The following is a 17,584-nucleotide window of genomic DNA, read 5'->3' on the forward strand; positions in this document are numbered from 1 at the left end:
AGATCTATCAGATCCATCAAATTACAGACCAATTAACGTCTCAGTTAGGTAAAACTATAGTAAAGATGGTCACTGAAAGACTCACTTATTTTTTAGAAAGCAAGTGCCTGTTTTCATCATACCAAAATGGATTCAGTAGAGGTAAAAATGCAATGGATGCTCTGCTATGCCTACAGTCAGAGATCAGGAAGGCTCAGACTAACATGTTTAACAGGTTGGACTTGAGGGGGGGGGGGGGGGGGGAATTTCTGGATGCAGAATGAGCCAAGCCCTCAGAATTTGCAGTGGTGCATTTAAATCTCCAGTAACAGCCATGCAGGTGGAAATGGGAGAAATGTCCTTCCAAAGTAGAAGAGATAAGCTCACGCAAGAGTGCTATGAGCACAGTAAAAGCAACTTATATAGCGACTTATACATTCAAAAGGCAATAACGGAAAGTCCAGTCGTACACTTGTTCAGTATATAGCACAGATTTACTTGGAGAAACAATATACACATGAAGTCCTAATATTTACAGATGGATCAAAAGACCGGTGCTGCGGTCTTCATTCCTCAACTTAGAGTAATTATTAAAAAGAGACATTTAATCAATCTTAACACAGTAGAGCTGGAAGCCATAATGCTAGGTTTGCAGTGGGCATAAATATTCAGAAAGCTATAGTTATTGCATCTGACAGTTTATCAGCGCTAATGAAACTTGCAGACTGCAATAAGGACAGGTGAACAATGGTCAAGATTGTGCAATGGTGGCATAAATGTTGGATTTCTTTGGGTTCAAGCAGATGCTGGTCTGGAAAAATGAGGTAGATGTATTGGCTAAAAAGTCATTGAAATCTCTTGATTACAAATCCAAAGTTAAAAGTATTATAAACAGCTGAATCCTAAGAATATGACAGGTATGTAGGACTACAAGAGCCACACGGTTTGGAATAATCAATTCTGTGCTTAAATAATGAATGAATCAATCAATCAAATATGCATTAGTAAATTGCATTTTTATTATTTCATTTGTTCAAACATTACTAAAGTAATTTATTGTTTAATAATTAAATTTAAAATAAAAACACTATTTTTAAATCAATATTTTAAAAATGAATTGTCATTCCATTAATAAATACTTAAAGAAAAGAGTTTCACAAAAAAGAAATCCTCATTTGAAAAACCATTTTCGAATTCAAAATTGAAAAAAAAAAAAAAAGGTTTTCAACTTAAAAAAAAAAATAGATTTTGAAAAGATTTTGAAAACCAGGGGCCCGCACAAGGGGGCAGTAGCGCTGCTCTAATACGTCACAGCTCCCACAAACGGAGAGATGAAGAAGCTGACGTCACTGTTAAAGATGGTGGCAATTGCGTTTCGACGTTAGCAGACAGATGAGGGCTTGAAAGGATCTGCGTTATACCGAATGAACGGTGTGCTAGGCTAAATCTGGGCGATTACTGACTCCTAGTAGGGAGGGGATCTGCACAGTGATCTTCTGCGCGGAGCTCCGAGCGCTCTGAGCTCAGGTTGTCTCTGCAGGCCTCGGACTGCACCGGCAAGGAAAAATAGAGGTATGTGCAAAATTTGTTTTATTGGGTATTTATTTATCATCACCATATAGCATTACTGGAACACACCATGTCTGATTGGGTGACTGATCGTTCTTGTATTTCCCAGTGGAGAAGTTTTTCACTTGAATCGGGTCCTAATTTGTATGATTTTTTTTAAGTCTCATTCCCACCAATCAGTAGTATTAGTTTATTCAAATAAAATGATTCATGGCTGTTTATATGTTTATGTTTATATTTTTTGAAAATATGTCTTCATTCAAACTTTTTTATGATGGATGACATAGTTCAAACCTGATGTGTTAAATGGTTTTAATCACTTAGGGTAGGGTATCCTTAGTGGTCATCTAGACATATACACAAATTTGTATATATTTTGTAAAAAAACAAACAAAAAAACAAATGCAAGTTTTGAAGTTTACATTTCAAATCAAATCAAATCAAATCACTTTTATTGTCACATCACATGTGCAGGCACACTGGCACAGCACATGCGAGTGAAATTCTTGTGTGCGAGCCCCACAAGCAACAGAGATGTGCAAACACAACAACACAAACGAGCAAAATACAAGAATGGCCAACCTGAAACTAATAAATATATGTACAATATATAATAGTATATGCATTTCTGGATGTGTATACTAAATATTTTCCTGTGTGTGTGTGTGTGTGTGTGTGTGTGTGTGTGTATACACATTTTTACAAATTAAATAGTAAAAATAAATAAATAAATAAAAATAATAATAATAATAATAATAATAATAATAATAATAAAATATATAAAATATACAGAGTTGAATATGTGCAGAACAAGTGGCATTTATATACAGTGTGGAGTGCATAATGTTGAAGTTCCAGTAGTGAAGCTGAGGTGTCTATGACGTGTTCAGCAGTCTGATGGCCTGGTGGAAGAAGCTGTCTCTCAGTCTGCTGGTACGGGACCGGATGCTGCAGAACCTCCTTCCTGATGGAAGCAGTCTGAACAGTTTATGGCTGGGGTGACTGGAGTCCTTGATGATCCTCCCCGCTTTCCTCAGGCACCGCTTCCTGTAGATGTCTTGGAGGGAGGGAAGCTCACCTCCAATTATCCGTTCAGAGCACCGCACTACTCGCTGGAGAGCTTTGCAGTTGTAGCTTTGCATTTTGAACGTATTAAAGGTGTACAGTTATTGTAGTGGAGGTGGTGGAGAGTTATTCAGCTCCTTCCCTACAGCATAACCAGCCTTGTGGATGAGTTTGAGTCTGTTTATACCCGTGACCCCAGGGTCAGATTGTATGCATCCATAGCATTAGCATACTGTAGGTCAAAGTCAAATTTATGTCAAAGAATCAACTGACATAAAAACACAGGAAAAGATGACAGAATTTAAGAAAGGGCACATAAAATGAGAGAACCTGAGTAACAACACAAATAAGACTAAATTATATTGTGTATATTTGTGTTATAATAAAATAACACAAATAAAATCAGAATGAGTTCTGACCACTCATTCTGGTTTAAAGCCAGGTTCTGAAAATGTTTTGGGGAAGTCCAAGATAGATAAAATGATCTCCTGGATCAGACCATAAACTGTAAAGGTTGCAGTGTAGCGTCCAAGTTGAGACAGTTGAAATCAAAGCAATGAAGGCACTTAGGTGCTGAGTCCATAACCGGGCTGTGGCAAAGTGAATAATGTCACATGCGGCTGTGGGTGGCGCAGTGATTAGCACTGTTGATTCTATCAACCAGCTGGGTCCTTTCTGTTTGCATGTTCTCCCTGTGTTTGTGTGGGTTCTTTCTGGGCACTCTCCGGTTGTCTGTCTCTATGTGTTGGTCCTATGACAGACTGACAACCTGTCCAGCCCCTACCCCCACTGTTGGGTAAATTCCAGCAGTGCACAGTTCAGTGTTAAAAAGAATAGCAAGCCCCCCTCCCTTCTGCCCACCACTCACAGAAAGCTTTCCCTGTTGGCCCAAACAACAGGGTGGAAGAGACGTATGCGTTGTCATCCATCTGCCTGTGGACTGCCGGCTCTGTGGTTCAGGCATTGCTCTCATTGATCATACCTGCATCTGATGAACACCAATTCAATTTCAAGCGTGTCCTCAGCAAATTTGAATCAAAATTTACAAAAATTTGAGTATTTTTGAAATGACAAAAAGGCTTTGATGAAATAGTGTCTCATCTCCACTAATAAAAGAATTGTTGAAAATAAGTAGCATGTGGAATGTGGCTAATTGCTTTAGAGCAATTTCAAGTTCAGCATAGTGGAATTAAATGTCTATTTTAATGTTATGTCATATGCCTGTGTTTGAGTGATAAATAATCTTCTTTTTGTGATTTTTAGATGCAGCACAGCTGAGAAGAAGCAGGAAAAGTTCGTAATCTTTTACCAGTGAGCAGGGAAAATGAGTTGTTCAGAAGAGGTGAGCTCAAAAAGAAACCAACATGTTTCAGGATACATGGGCAACAAAAATAAGAATGAGCATCACATAGTGCAGATTCGTGTGTATGGCTCATCATATCTGATGATTGTCTAACCCTGCTGTAGAGTTTTTCTTGGCATTGTACAATGTAATTAGTGTTTGCAATGTCTGTAGAACCATTCTGATGATGTTTTACTGCAATGATCAATTTTTAATGTTGACACGTCACATAGTGGATGTTTCAAAGAGACTTTCAATAGTGTGGGAGCATTTCACAAAAAACAAAGTTGAATGCAAACTGTGCAAAGCAGAGCGTTCCTTGCATGGTAGCGCGACTGCAGTGCATGAGCATTAAGCAACTCTGGAGCCGTCATGTCAACGCTAGAGTTTTTAGAGAATTAAGTTTGTTTCAATTTAGCGTCAGTTTGACACCTTGTTAATTAGGGATGGGTATCGAAAACCGGTTCTTGTTGAGAGCCGGTTCCCACTGTTTCAATTCCTTGGAATTGTTTGCCATTTTTGCAAATGATTCCCTTATCGATTCCAGTTGCCCCGCATGACGTCACCACATTGCGGAGCGTCATTTACCTGGCAACGAACACGGCGCCTAAGCGGCTCAAACGCTCAAAAGTTTGGTCATACTTCACGAGAACGGATGACAACAGGTCAACTTGCAAAGTAGATATTTCATTTAAGGGAGGAAACACTACGAATATGCAAAAGCATTTGTTCACAAAACACACGATGACCTTAAATGAATGTCGTGTTTTTAAATCCGCTCCGGACTCGTGAATCTCAACCCAGCAGCGGCGGTAACGTTTGCACGTCCTCTCCCGTTAATGCGGCAGGTAAATAATCAACTAACAATGCATATTATGTTAGCTGCCTTATTACAAAACCTGCCATTACTGTGCGCTGCATTTAGGTGACCATGATGAGAGAGACAGACAGAGTCTGGCTGGCGCTCGCTGGCAGTTCTCGCTGCAGTCTACAGGTAGCGTCTCCTTTCAGGCCAGGATAGACGAATGTCACCGAGCAGTGACTAAGTTTGGGGTAAAAGGCTTGCATCCATTTGCCACAGCAGATGATTTTCGGTAAGTGAATGTGTTTAATTGTAGGCAGGGACATTACTGGATATTCTTGTGTAATTGCTACAGAATAATTTATGTTAAACTTTGTTATTGCTACAGAAGAATATTTATTTTTTTAATAGTTTACATTTACAGTTTTTTTTTTTGTTTTTTTTCCCCCTGGGGACCCTGTGACACCCATTGAAGAGCCATAGGCTGGATCTCTTAAGATCTCACTGTTGGGTTTGTAAGGCCGTGTTACTCCTAAATTTCTATCTTGTTCAAAGAGAAGATATAAAACAAAGTTCTAAGCTAATCGACCTTAGTGTTCTCCTTTTTTAAAAAGAATCGATAACGGAATCGATAAAGAATCGAATCGTTTAACAGAATTGAAAATGGAATCGGAATCGTGAAAATCTTATCAATACCCATCCCTACTGTTAATGTATCTTCGTTTACCTGTTGGAAACAAGCTAATTGCTTGCCAAGTGAACACCAGTTCAGTTATGTTAACTAACAGGTGAACTGCAATAGTAAACCAGTGACCTGGAGTTGCTGTTTCCTTGATGTGGTTGTTGTTCTTGTTTTGGGGTTGTTTTTGTGTGTGTGTGTGTGGGGTTTGGCTTTTTTGGTTTGTTTTTTTGCATTAACTTTAACATTATTTGACATCAGTTTTTGATAACTAATTCAATTCCATTTTATTTAGATGGCACCATATCCCAACAACAGTTGCCTCAAGGCCTTACTAGATTAGTAACAGCTTTGTTGGTTTTTGTTTGTTTGTTTTCTGTTTTGATAGTAATAAGCGAAGGGTGTCTAGATGATTTTTGCGCTGAAGGACAGGCTCACGCAACCAGCAAATGGTTGACATCTTAACAGAGAGGATTCTCTGTCATGGCAACAACATGAGACCAATATCCATAGTTAAAAAATGATAATCGGCACATATCATTCAGGTTACAGCTTACACAGCTTTCCAGAATTTATTTTACAAGGCTAATGGAGGGGAAGTATGAAACTGCTCTTTGTAAGCTTAAAGGTGCTCTTGAATCAAACACTCTTAAATCAGTCACTAAGTGATAACATTAGCTTCTGCCTCATAAACATGCAACTTGATGAATTGCACACTGGGCCAAACATTGTTCCTTGGATTGAGCATACTGTAGACAAGTTTGAGATTCCACCAAGCAAAGTTGCGTCTGTGACAATGGCTCCAATGTAGTGCTGGCTGCAAACATCCTGCAGGACAAATATGGGTGGGTGTTTATCTGCTGTGCAGGGTACTCTTTACAGTAGGTGTTCAATAATGCACTGAAACGCCTTTTGATCAGTGATAATAATAGTAATAATACATTTTATTTAAAAGTGCCTTTGAAGACACCCAAGAATGCCTAGCAATAGAATAAAACGCATATTAAAAAATGACAAAACAAAGACCAATAAAAAAAAGGAAGGAGGAGCAGGTTATGAAGGGCCCTGAAGATGAGCAGAAGAAGCTTGTACACTATTTGGAATTTCACATGTAGGCTGTGAAGTTCCTGAAGGATAGGAGTGATGTGCTGGTATGAGGGGATTCTGGTAATAATGTGGGCAGTGGAGTTTTGAACCAGTTGAAGCTTATGGAGGGATTTTGGGGGGGAGACCATGCAAGAGAGAATTACAATAGTCAATGTGGGAGGTAACATGACTATGAACAAGAATGGACGCAGACTAGGTGGAAAGAGATGGACGTAATCGGTAGGGATGGGTATCGTTTAGGTTTTATCCGATACCAGTACCAAACCGGTACTTTTGAAACGGTGCCGGTGCTTAAATGGTGCTCGAACCGGTGCTTAAAGAATGGAGAACACACACTTTGTCCAAAAACCTCTCATGTTTAGCTGGGGTTTTTTTTTTTTTTGTAAAAATATAACAATGTGTGCCTTTTCTGCAGCTATAGGGGATTTATGGTATCACTGTTGGCTGGAAGCAGTGCTTAAACAATGGAAAAAAAAAACAGAAACTTTGTCCAAAAACCTCTCATGTTTAGCTGTTTTCCACTTTTTTTTGGTCATTTTAGCCTTTTTGGCCAGGGTGAAAGGAGCGTCTTCCATCAAACAAGAGGACAGCCGCATGTAGCTATGATGATGTTTGCTAGTTCACCTTACATGCATTAATGTAATAACGTGGTTAGCCTACTCAACGTAAATTACACACGGACAACATTAAGCTACTCACGCAGAAAAGAACGGCTGCTGCTGCCATCATCATCCGTCATCATTTCTGCTACACTGGCAGGGCTAGGGGCCAGGACTCTCCTCTTTGGGTTTTTGGGGGATGTTGCTAACTCCGGGCCCGATAACAGACAACCCACCTGCAGTAGATGTGCTCGGTGTGAGGTCTCGCAGCAAGCTATGAAATACGGCGCATTTCTCGGCTTTTAACAAAATGCTATACTTCGCCAGGTGTTTCATCAGATTCGAGGAGTTACCTCCTATGCACAGTATCACCTTAAAGCACTTGTTACAGGCTGCTGAGTTTGCATCTTTTGCTGTGAAGTACAGCCAGAATTTGACCGCTTCGCCTTGGGCATTTTTAATCTGTAGCTCTGCTCTAAAAGAACGTACGTAACTGGGCCCGCCTACTATCCTCGAAAAGGTAAAATGATTGGCTAGAATCCAAAGTGTGTGACATCTCAGGGAAAAAAAAGCACCGAAATGTGCGCTGCTTTTCGGTCTGGTTACTACCGTTTATGTCAGAACCGATACCGGTACCCATCCCTAGTAATCGGTTAACGTTCCGTAGATTGATATGAGATTTGTAGGATAGTGAGCTGTCTAGAATGACACCAAGGCTCTAATGGGAGAACTATGGAGTTATCAGTAGTGAGGGTGAAATGATTTGCCTTGAGTAGGTTGGATTTATTGCCTATAAGAAGGATTTCAGTTTTATCCTCATTGAGCTTAAGAAAATCAAAGCTGAACCAGGGTTCAGCTAGAAGGACTGAGTGAGAGATGGCGTTGAAGGTTGAACTCGGATCCAAAAGGATGAGAATGTTCAGAAGACCAGAGTCAGCTCTGAGTAAAATATTATCAGTAACTTTAAATAAAGCAGTTTGTGACATGAGCGAAAGCCAAATTGAATTCTGTCGTAGATGTTATTATTAACCAAGTGTGAATGAAGCTGAGCTATGACTATTTTTTTTTCCCAAGTATTTTAGAAATGATGGGTAGATTAGAAATTGGTCAGAGGATGTTAAAGTTGTCAGGCTCCAAAGAAGGTTTTTTTCAGTATATGAGTGACTGAAGCAATCTTGAATAAGGAGGGAACGATACCGGTGGTGAGTGAATGATAGCAGAGATGAGTGGGAGTAAGGAAGAGAGGCAGGATTTCATAAGTCCTGTAGGCATAGGATTAAGATGATATGTAGCCCGCTTTGATTTACATATAAACTCAGAAATATCACATATATCAGGAACATGAAAGTTGGAAAAAGGCTCAAAATGGAGAAAACCTTCTGAAGTGGGGGTAGACACAACATTTGAACTGAGTTGGCGGTGAATGTTGTTAATTTTCGTAGTGAAGAACAGCATCAAGGACTTACAGGTTTCAGATGAATAAAAGTGTGGTGGTAAAGCGTCAGAGGGGTTGAAGAAGTTTGTAGAAAAGCAAAAACAGGATCCTGGTGTTACCCTCATAAGAACTGCCTTATCCTCATGCCTTATCCTGTCTTCCTTCTGTCACCCCAGCAGATGGCCCCGCCCCTCCCTGAGCCTGGTTCTGCTGGAGGTTTCTTCCTGTTAAAAGGGAGTTTTTCCTTCCCACTGTCGCCAAAGTGCTTGCTCATAGGGGGTCATATGATTGTTGGGTTTTTCTCTGTATTTATTATTGTAGAATCTACTGTACAATATAAAGCACCTTGAGGCGACTGTTGTTGTGATTTGGTGCTATATAAATAAAATTGAATTGAATTGATAATACAATAAAAGGTTTGTTTGGCCTGGTTAATGGAATCTTTATACTGGAGTTCACAGATTTCTGCATTATGCTCTAGTTCCCGAGTTTTGGCCTTCAATGCTCAGAGGTCAGAGGTAAATCATGGAGCAGAGCGAAGGAAACAGAGTGGGATTTTACAGAGCCATAGAATCAAGGACCTTTTGGAGTGAGTGGGAAAGCCGATTAAAAACCCTCACGAGAGGGTTGACAAATCAGCTAATTATTTTTCTGATTGGTCCATTAGTCAGCATTATTTCAATCACTCCTATCTCCACTTCCTACGAGCACAGGTCCTGTTGCAGGCTCCAGTACATGCTTTACCTTATCTGCTCAAGTCTGCCCACCTGTGAATATCAACCTCATGATTCCAGGCCAAGCTTGTAGTTAATGATGAAATATAAATTACTTAAAGTTCTATATTGTTTTATAAATTATTAAGTGCTGTTAACAATTCTCAAATATGTTTAAGTTATTTATTAACTCTTAATAATTGCTATGGGCTCCTCAATGTAGGTTCTCTCTGGGTACTTCAGGTTCTTCTCACATTCATGTATGTTGTTAGGTTAACTAGTGAGTCTAAACTGGCCAGAGGTGTGGCTAATTTCTCTCTGAGTGGATGGATGTATGGATTGATTGATTGTGTCCTGGCTCTTTGCTCTCCCCTCTTACCCCTCACCCCCATCTGGTCTGTTCTACCTGACTTTGGGTTAGAGGTGGCATGCACAATGGACAGGACAGAGGTTTTGTGTTTCCTCCATTTTAATAATTGTTTAAGCACTGCAATAGCAAATCTCATACTGTATCTCAGAATAAGCAGTAGCGTATTTAAGCACAAAAACCTATGTAACTTTCCCTAAAATTACAATCTGAGCTGTATCTAACAAACCTCAAAAAACTGCATCTTTTATATGTTAACACTCCATGATATACAGGGACTATTTGAGCAAGTTCTCAGCTGACCTTAATTTGTCTTTTTTCCCCACTTAGCTGAAACCGTCAGATCCAGACAGAAGCAGACCTCACCAGTGTCTGACCTGTGGGAAATGTTTCACTCGGATCTGTAGTCTAAGAAGACACGAACTGAGTCACACATCAGAGGAACTATACCACTGTGAACAGTGTGGCAGCAGTTTCAGCCAGTTAAATGCTTACAAGATACACCTGTATACTCACCCTGAAGACACCTCATACTGCTGCAACAAGTGTGGGAGAGATTTCAGTGACCAGAGTTCCTACAGAAAACACCTTCGCGATCACACTGGACCGTATCAGTGTGAGCAGTGTGAAAAGAGTTTCAGTTACTTAAGTATTTACAAAATACACATGCGTGTCCATACTAAAGAAAAGCCATACTGCTGTGACAAGTGTCCCAAGAGTTTTAGCTTTTTAAGCTCATACAAGCGGCACCAGCTGAGCCACAGTGGAGAGAAACCTTACCAGTGTGATTTTTGTGGAAAAAGTTTCACTCAGTCAGGCCATTTCAGTCTTCATCTGCGGAACCATACCGGAGAGAAACCATATGAGTGTGGCCAATGTGAAAAGAGCTTCAGTGACTTAAGTAGTTACAAGATACACCAGCGTGTCCACACAGGTGAGAAGCCATACTGCTGTGACCAGTGTGGCAGGAGTTTTTCTCAGCTGGGTAATTATAAATCACATTTACGCATACACACGGGAGAGAAACCATTCCAGTGTGAATTATGCAAGAAAAGCTTCTCTATTTCAAAAACATACAAGCAACATATTCACACTCATACGGGAGAGAAACCCTATAATTGTAAAGAATGCGGAAAGAGTTTTGGTCGTCTAAGCAATTATATTCGCCACCTCCGCATCCACACTGGAGAGCAGCCATTCAGCTGTGACCAGTGTGGGAAATGTTTCAATAGCTCATACAGTTACAACCGCCACTTACGTGTTCACACTGGAGAGAAACCATATTGGTGTTCACATTGCAAGAGACTGTTCACTCGGTCACAGTCCTTAAAGACTCATCGCTGCACTGTAATACATGACGATGACGAGAGAGAGAGTGAGGTGAGCTGCTCCTCGACCAATTCCAACCTACAGAAAGAGGTGACAAACTAATGTACGTGTCAAATGAACATGTCTGACATGATGAAAATACCTAGACAAAGCTGATAACTTGCAAGAACTTTTTTGATAAAGAGGATGTTTAAAGGGACAAGTGGATTGGGGGAAAAAAATGTCCCCCACACTATAAGAGCTCTGGACACCTTGTTATTGGAGCTATCTTTGGGACTCTTTTGGGAATCTCGTGTGATACCTTTGTTCTTTTGTAGGTGATGACAGGGCCAATACTGGTTTATATTAGAATCTGATAATGGCCAGACTAATGGCCACATTTAAAGATTAATGCGAACAGCCAAAAAAATCTGATCTGACCACTAGGCCTGTCGGGTCCAATCAAGGGCCTGACCGTCTCTGCCTGAGGAGAGCTCTGTTGTCAGATGGAGGCAGTATATAAAGTATGTGTTGTTGGTTTGTGACTCACAACATAGAAAGAGCTGATGAGTGTTTAAAAACCATGGAAAACGGCCACTGTCTGTGCTTTTCATGTTTAGTTAGATTTTTTTTTTCTTTTTTAAAATTCTATGAAGTTTTTTGTTTGTTTGTTTTTCATGGTTCTCTTATTATCGGTTAAACCCGCTATCCCTGCTCTATACCTGCCCACTTGTCAACCAAATAAGTTTTGGGAGTTGCTTACATCATCTGCTTCCAGCTGTGCACAGCCAGGATCTTGGAGACTGCCCAGGAGCTTCTAAAAACCCCTCTTCCTGCTCTGTCCAACTGAAAAATGTATGCAGTCGGACACATTTGCAGGACCATAAAACCAGCTTTTTATTTTGAATAAAAAAAGAAGTGAAAAGATTCACTTCTTTGAATTTAGCAGACTTTTGATGTCACCTGCTTAATTGAATTGAATTGAATAGCCCTTTATTGGCATTGTATGAAATTGGGTGCTCCACAGTAACTTTGCCAGGATAAAACATAAATAGTAGACAGTAGGAATAAGCAGCAACCAGGGGCCCGTTCTTCGTACCTCGCTAAGTAGGTTAGCTGGATTTGATTGTTGATGATTTCGCGTGATCTTGGATCGTTCGGTTCCCCGAAGCTCATCCGGGACTTGCTGTCATAGCAACAGAGCCGTAAGCGTAAACCTGCTCGGGAGCAGGTTTACTTTATGTAAACAGGATTAGATCACGGCCACGCAGGTATGTCCGCTTCATTTATACGAAAGCAACAGCGATATTCCACCACTGTTTCACCATAAATAAATAACATCAATGTAACTAAAGATAATGCAGCACCTGATCCATTTATTGATGTCACACAGACACATACAGGTCATTTCCTAAAAAAGGGAAATGTACTACTAACATTCTATCACATGTATGTGATTATTACAGATGTAATTCATATTTCAGAGTAGCAATTGCAAATTACTTTGTGTAATCAAGATGAGAGACCACGGCTATAAAAGCGAAGGTGGATTTGGGAAGCCTGTCGCAGCCATGTCCTGTCCGTATACGCGAGCCACCCATTGCGGAAGGTGCAAGATTGATAAGGAGAGTTTTCAGAATCCAGCGTATATTGCGGGACAGACAGGATCCTTTAGCTCAGCGCAACTGTGCTTATAGAGAGATATCGATTTTCCCGTGAGGGTATTATTTACTTAACCAACTTGTTGACGAGGGGGTGCAGGACCACCACCTGTCTTTTTTTTTGCTCTGCCCTTTTCTTGGTTGCTGTTATAAACAAACAGATTATTCCAGGGTCTCTTTCCAAGAGACGAAAAGCAATATAAGTGATAAATATTACCATTCTGTAGAATATTCTTATATTTCACTTTTACTTGTTCCCATGTTCTAGTGGGTCCTGTTGTGGCTCTAATGTGAAAGGGGATATAATATAACATATTATAATATAATGTAATATAATATTGGATAATATAGTGTAATATAATAAATCTACCCTACTGCCTACGGGCCGATGGCGCGATATGGCAGCCTGGCTTCTGTCAGTCTGCCCCAGGGCAGCTGTGGCGACAACTGTAGCTGCCTCCACCAGTGTGTGAATGTGAGAGTGACTGAATAGTGGTATTGTAAAGCGCTTTGGGTGCCTTGAAAAGCGCTATATCAATCCACTCCATTATTATTGTTATTATTAAATTATTTACAAGTTTAATTTGTCAGCAACTTTCTGCCAGCCCTCTCTCCTTGCTTTTGCAGCCTTTGCAGTGTTCCCTTGCGTTCTGATTAAACTCTGAAACTCCTGAAATCCCTCACTCAAGAGTTCTTGCTCTGCTGCCGAAAAATACCGAGCCGAGCGCACTCCGTCGACATTTTCGCCGACCAATCAGAGGGTTGCCGATCAATGTTTCTACTATCGATGCGTAGCCCCTTTTACAACACCCAGTGATGTCACATTACTGCGTCCAGCTGTACTAATCGTCAACAGCAGGTGTGTTCGGGGAACCGGATTAGCGAGCTCACGGTTAGGGCGATGGTTTGGTCTTGGATGTGTCATTTGATCTTGGATGTAGTGAGCGACGTACGAAGAACGGACCCCTGGAGAAATGTATGCAAAACAAGAGAAAAGCACACATTAAAGAACAAAAAGGACAAGGTCCCACCGAGATTTGTACCCTAATAGACTGGAATTGATAGAGCACTTATATACTTGCTCAAGCTGCATCAGCCCAACCACACACATTCATAAAGTGCTGTATCCTGTGCACTTCAAACACATCACTACAGCACAGCATCAGGGCTAACATGGGGTGCAGTTAGTTGACTGGAGGTGGCCTGCTGGTTACATGATAAGGGTAGTGAAATATCAGTACTTTAGCCGTGATAGTAGTAATATATAGTTAATCAGTATACTGTGATTACTTTTATAGAAATGTGATGGTGATCATGGGACGACTTGAGTGGCCCACATGGGTCTCATCAATCATAAAATATCTAACAGAAATAACTATTGAACATGCTCACCCTTTTTAAATTTCCTAAAATGCAGAAATTCTCCAGATTAACCCGTGTATGGTCTTCATTTTTGGGACCTTCTGGTATTCTTCTGAACATATTTGGGGTTTTAGTAACAAGTCTGAAATAAAATTTCCCTTCATAAACCATTAACATATTATGTCTGTATCTCATTTTTAAACAGAAAAAAGCATGTTTAATGATTGCAATCAGTCTTTACTGGAACACAATTAGCAACAGATGTATGGTTCGTGATTTGTCATAAGGTTATATTTTATTTTAAGCTTTCAGTATAGTGGATTTTTATCTTGGAGAAAAGGAATTGAGACAATGTCCTCATTAGCATTAATATGCGTTCCAACCATTGTCAGCTTTGTTTTGAGAAGCTACTATCCGAGGTTGTATGATGTGAAAAACTGTCCCCCTAGTTTCTTTCAGCAGCTCCTCCATCTGGCTTATGTGTATAAATGTTCTGTTCCATACATTAAAATACAGTAAGATCACATGCAGCCATATACTGCCTTGAAGGGTCAGGGGCGGAAAACTCGACTCCAGGTTCACTGCGAGATATATAAAGAGAGGCTGAATAAGTATCAACTAGCCCTGAAGGATGCAAGGGAGTCATTTTTCTCTGAGAGTATTCATAGAAACAACAATAATGCTAGGACATTATTTGCTACAGTGGAAAGATTAACTACTCCTCCAGTGGCAAAAGCCCCTGAACTAAGCTCCACCAGGGCCTGCAATGAATTTGCCAGCTTCTTTATTGAAAAGATCTTGAAAATCAGAAGATCAGTTGGAACATTAGTTTCAACCCCAATACCGACGTTAAGCCCAATTAGCACTTATGCAGAGAAAATGACTCCCTTTCAAACAATAAATCAATCAAGCCTCGATAAAATTATTGAGAATCTAAGCTCTGCCACCTGCTGCTTGGATATATTACTGACAGGTTTTCTTAAAAAGGTCCTCCCAGCCATCAGGGAGGATCTGATCCAAATAGTTAACGCATCCCTCCTATCAGGTGTCTTTCCCAAAGCCTTAAAATCAGCAGTTATCAAACCAATATTAAAGAAAAAGAACCTAGACAGCACATTAATGCAAAACTACAGACCAATCTCTAATCTTCCATTTATCGGTAAAATTATTGAAAAAGCTGTTTTCCAGCAGTTAAACAGCTTTCTCGCAATGAACAACCGCTTTGATATTTATCAGTCTGGTTTTCATAGGCACCACAGCACCGAGACAGCCTCAAAGTGTTTAATGACATCCGTATAAATAATGACCGTGGGAAATCCACAGTATTGGTACTACTGGACCTTAGTGCGGCGTTTGACACCGTTGATCATGATATATTACTGGAACATCTAGAGAGCTGGGCCGGACTCTCTGGTACAGCACTCGACTGGTTCAAGTCCTACCTTAAGAACAGGAACTTCTATGTGTCAATTAGCCAATTTTCATCACAAAATATAGAAATCACATGCGGGGTCCCCCAGGGTTCCATCCTAGGGCCCCTCTTATTTAGCATTTACATACTCCCATTAAGCCAGATTATAACCACCAATAATATTAACTACCACAATTATGTAGACGATACTTAACTTTATATCTCAATGTCACCAGGTCATGTTGAACCTATCCAAACTCTTAATAAATGCATTGAGCAAATTAATTACTGGATGTCTCATAATTTCCTTCAACTGAACAATAACAAAACTGAAGTACTTATCTTTGGACCCAAAAAAGGTCGATTAAATATCAGTAATCAGCTCAAACTGGTCCAACTAGAAACTACCGACCAGGCCAGAAATTTCGGTGTAATAATGGACTCAGACCTGAACCTCCATGGCCACATAAAAGTTATAACAAAGTCAGCCTTCTATCACCTGAGGAACATTTCTAGGATTAAAGGACTGATGACACAAGGAGACCTAGAAAAACTCATGCATGCATTTATCTCTAGCTGCCTTGATTACTGTAACAGTATCTTCACAGGTTTACCCAAAAAATCAATTAGACAACTGCAGCTGATTCAGAACGCTGCTGCTCGTTTTCTCACTAGAACCAAGAAAATAGAGCACATTACTCCAGTTCTAAAGTCATTACACTGGCTCCCTGTAGCTCAGAGAATAGACTTTAAAGTGCTTTTATTAGTTTATAAATCCTTGAACGGGTTGTACATTAGGGATCTGCTATCATGGTACAAACCATCCAGATCAGTTAGGTCCTCCAGCTCTCGTTTATTGACCGTCCCTAGAACCAGAACTAAACATGGAGAAGCAGCTTTTGGTTTCTATGCTCATCACATCTGGAACACATTATTGGGAGAATGCAAAGCTGCAGAGACACTGAACTCTTTTAAGTCTAAAATTAAAACTTACTTATTTAGACTTGCTTATGAGTAACTGATCATATTATGGCTCTCTACTTGTTTGTTTTAATTTTTCATATAAATTATTGTCTTGATTATTGTTTTATTGTAAATGCTTTCTTGTATTTTACTTTTATAGTGTTTTATTTTTAATCATGTAAAGCAGCGGTCCCCAACCTTTTTTGCGCCATGGACCGGTTTATGCCCGACATTATTTTCAGGAAAACCGAGTTAACGATAAAAACGATAACAAAATAATGCTGAAAACCGATTAAAAACCCTGAAAACCATACATTTCACATCTGAGCCTCAACTCTCGCGGGCCGGTACCAAACGTCCGAGGCCCGGGGGTTGGGGACCGCTGATGTAAAGCACCTTGAATTGCCTTGTGCTGAAAGTGTGCTATACAAATAAAATTGCCTTGCCTTGCCTTTAAACCATTCGTGGGCCTAGTGTCATGAAGTTGTCCCACAGTGCAGATTATCCCTGCCTTATAACCGATCTTGATTCCCAGTCATCAAATCTAATGATCCTTGAGAATAAATAAAATCTCTTTAGAGACATTGCAGCTCTAAAAATTTCTCTCCCTGTCACATACATACAGTCAACTCCTCTCTTGACCTGTACATAAGGATGAGGATCCCCAAAGCAACCGTTCAGATGCATTACATCCACATCTTTCTATTAATCTCTAAAAATAAATCTTCCCGCAAGATCCAGTGTAATTTTCTTATTTGATTTAGGAATCAGCAGCAAAAAGGATGATTTGATATCTTGAACATGATTTGCAAATTGTGTGGGCTCTCGTGCGATCCATATTATGTTAGCAGTTGTGCAGAATCTCTGCACAGCTGCTAACATAAGCCCTCTGACACTTTAATCTTTTGGACATAGTGAGGGCAAAAGACTGCTGTGATGTAGAAGTATTTCTCCGTCTTGTTCTACTATTCAGTTGTATTTATATAGCCCTAAATCACAAAATAAAAAAAGGCACTTAGTCAGCAAAACCCCATCAGTCATATGATCTCTTAAACAGCAAGTGTCATTGTTTGACTAGCTGCACCCGTAGATGTAATGTTATGTATTTAATGTAATGTAATGAACCACCAACTGCCAAAGAGACAGACAGTGAAAGTAAACAGTATATCCTTAGTTTCTTAACATAAAACTCATTGTTGCAGTGAGGGGCAGTACGAAAGTG

The 17,584-nt window shown here is 40.0% G+C and overlaps 1 protein-coding gene across 3 annotated transcripts; it reads left to right on the plus strand.

Moving 5' to 3' along the window:
* Window positions 1-1,274: 1,274 nt before the first annotated feature.
* Window positions 1,275-12,093, plus strand: LOC113024708 (zinc finger protein 239-like). Of its 3 annotated transcripts, none has more exons than XR_003272699.1 (3): window positions 1,275-1,551; window positions 3,877-3,955; window positions 4,881-4,914. XR_003272699.1 is itself a non-coding variant. In XM_026171989.1 (3 exons), the coding sequence occupies exons 2-3, from the start codon at window positions 3,938-3,940 to the stop codon at window positions 11,086-11,088; spliced, it is 1,119 nt and encodes a 372-aa protein (XP_026027774.1). In that variant the 5' UTR covers window positions 1,278-1,551; window positions 3,877-3,937; the 3' UTR covers window positions 11,089-12,093. The 3 variants fall into 3 exon arrangements, 2 of the variants coding, with proteins under 2 accessions (XP_026027774.1, XP_026027775.1); XM_026171989.1 differs by lacking the exon at window positions 4,881-4,914 and adding an exon at window positions 9,988-12,093 and having other exon boundaries at window positions 1,278-1,551; XM_026171990.1 differs by lacking the exons at window positions 1,275-1,551; window positions 4,881-4,914 and adding an exon at window positions 9,988-12,093 and having other exon boundaries at window positions 2,636-3,955.
* Window positions 12,094-17,584: the final 5,491 nt, after the last annotated feature.

Source organism: Astatotilapia calliptera, chromosome 6 (genome assembly GCF_900246225.1).
Source record: "Astatotilapia calliptera chromosome 6, fAstCal1.2, whole genome shotgun sequence".
NCBI lineage: Eukaryota > Metazoa > Chordata > Actinopteri > Cichliformes > Cichlidae > Astatotilapia > Astatotilapia calliptera.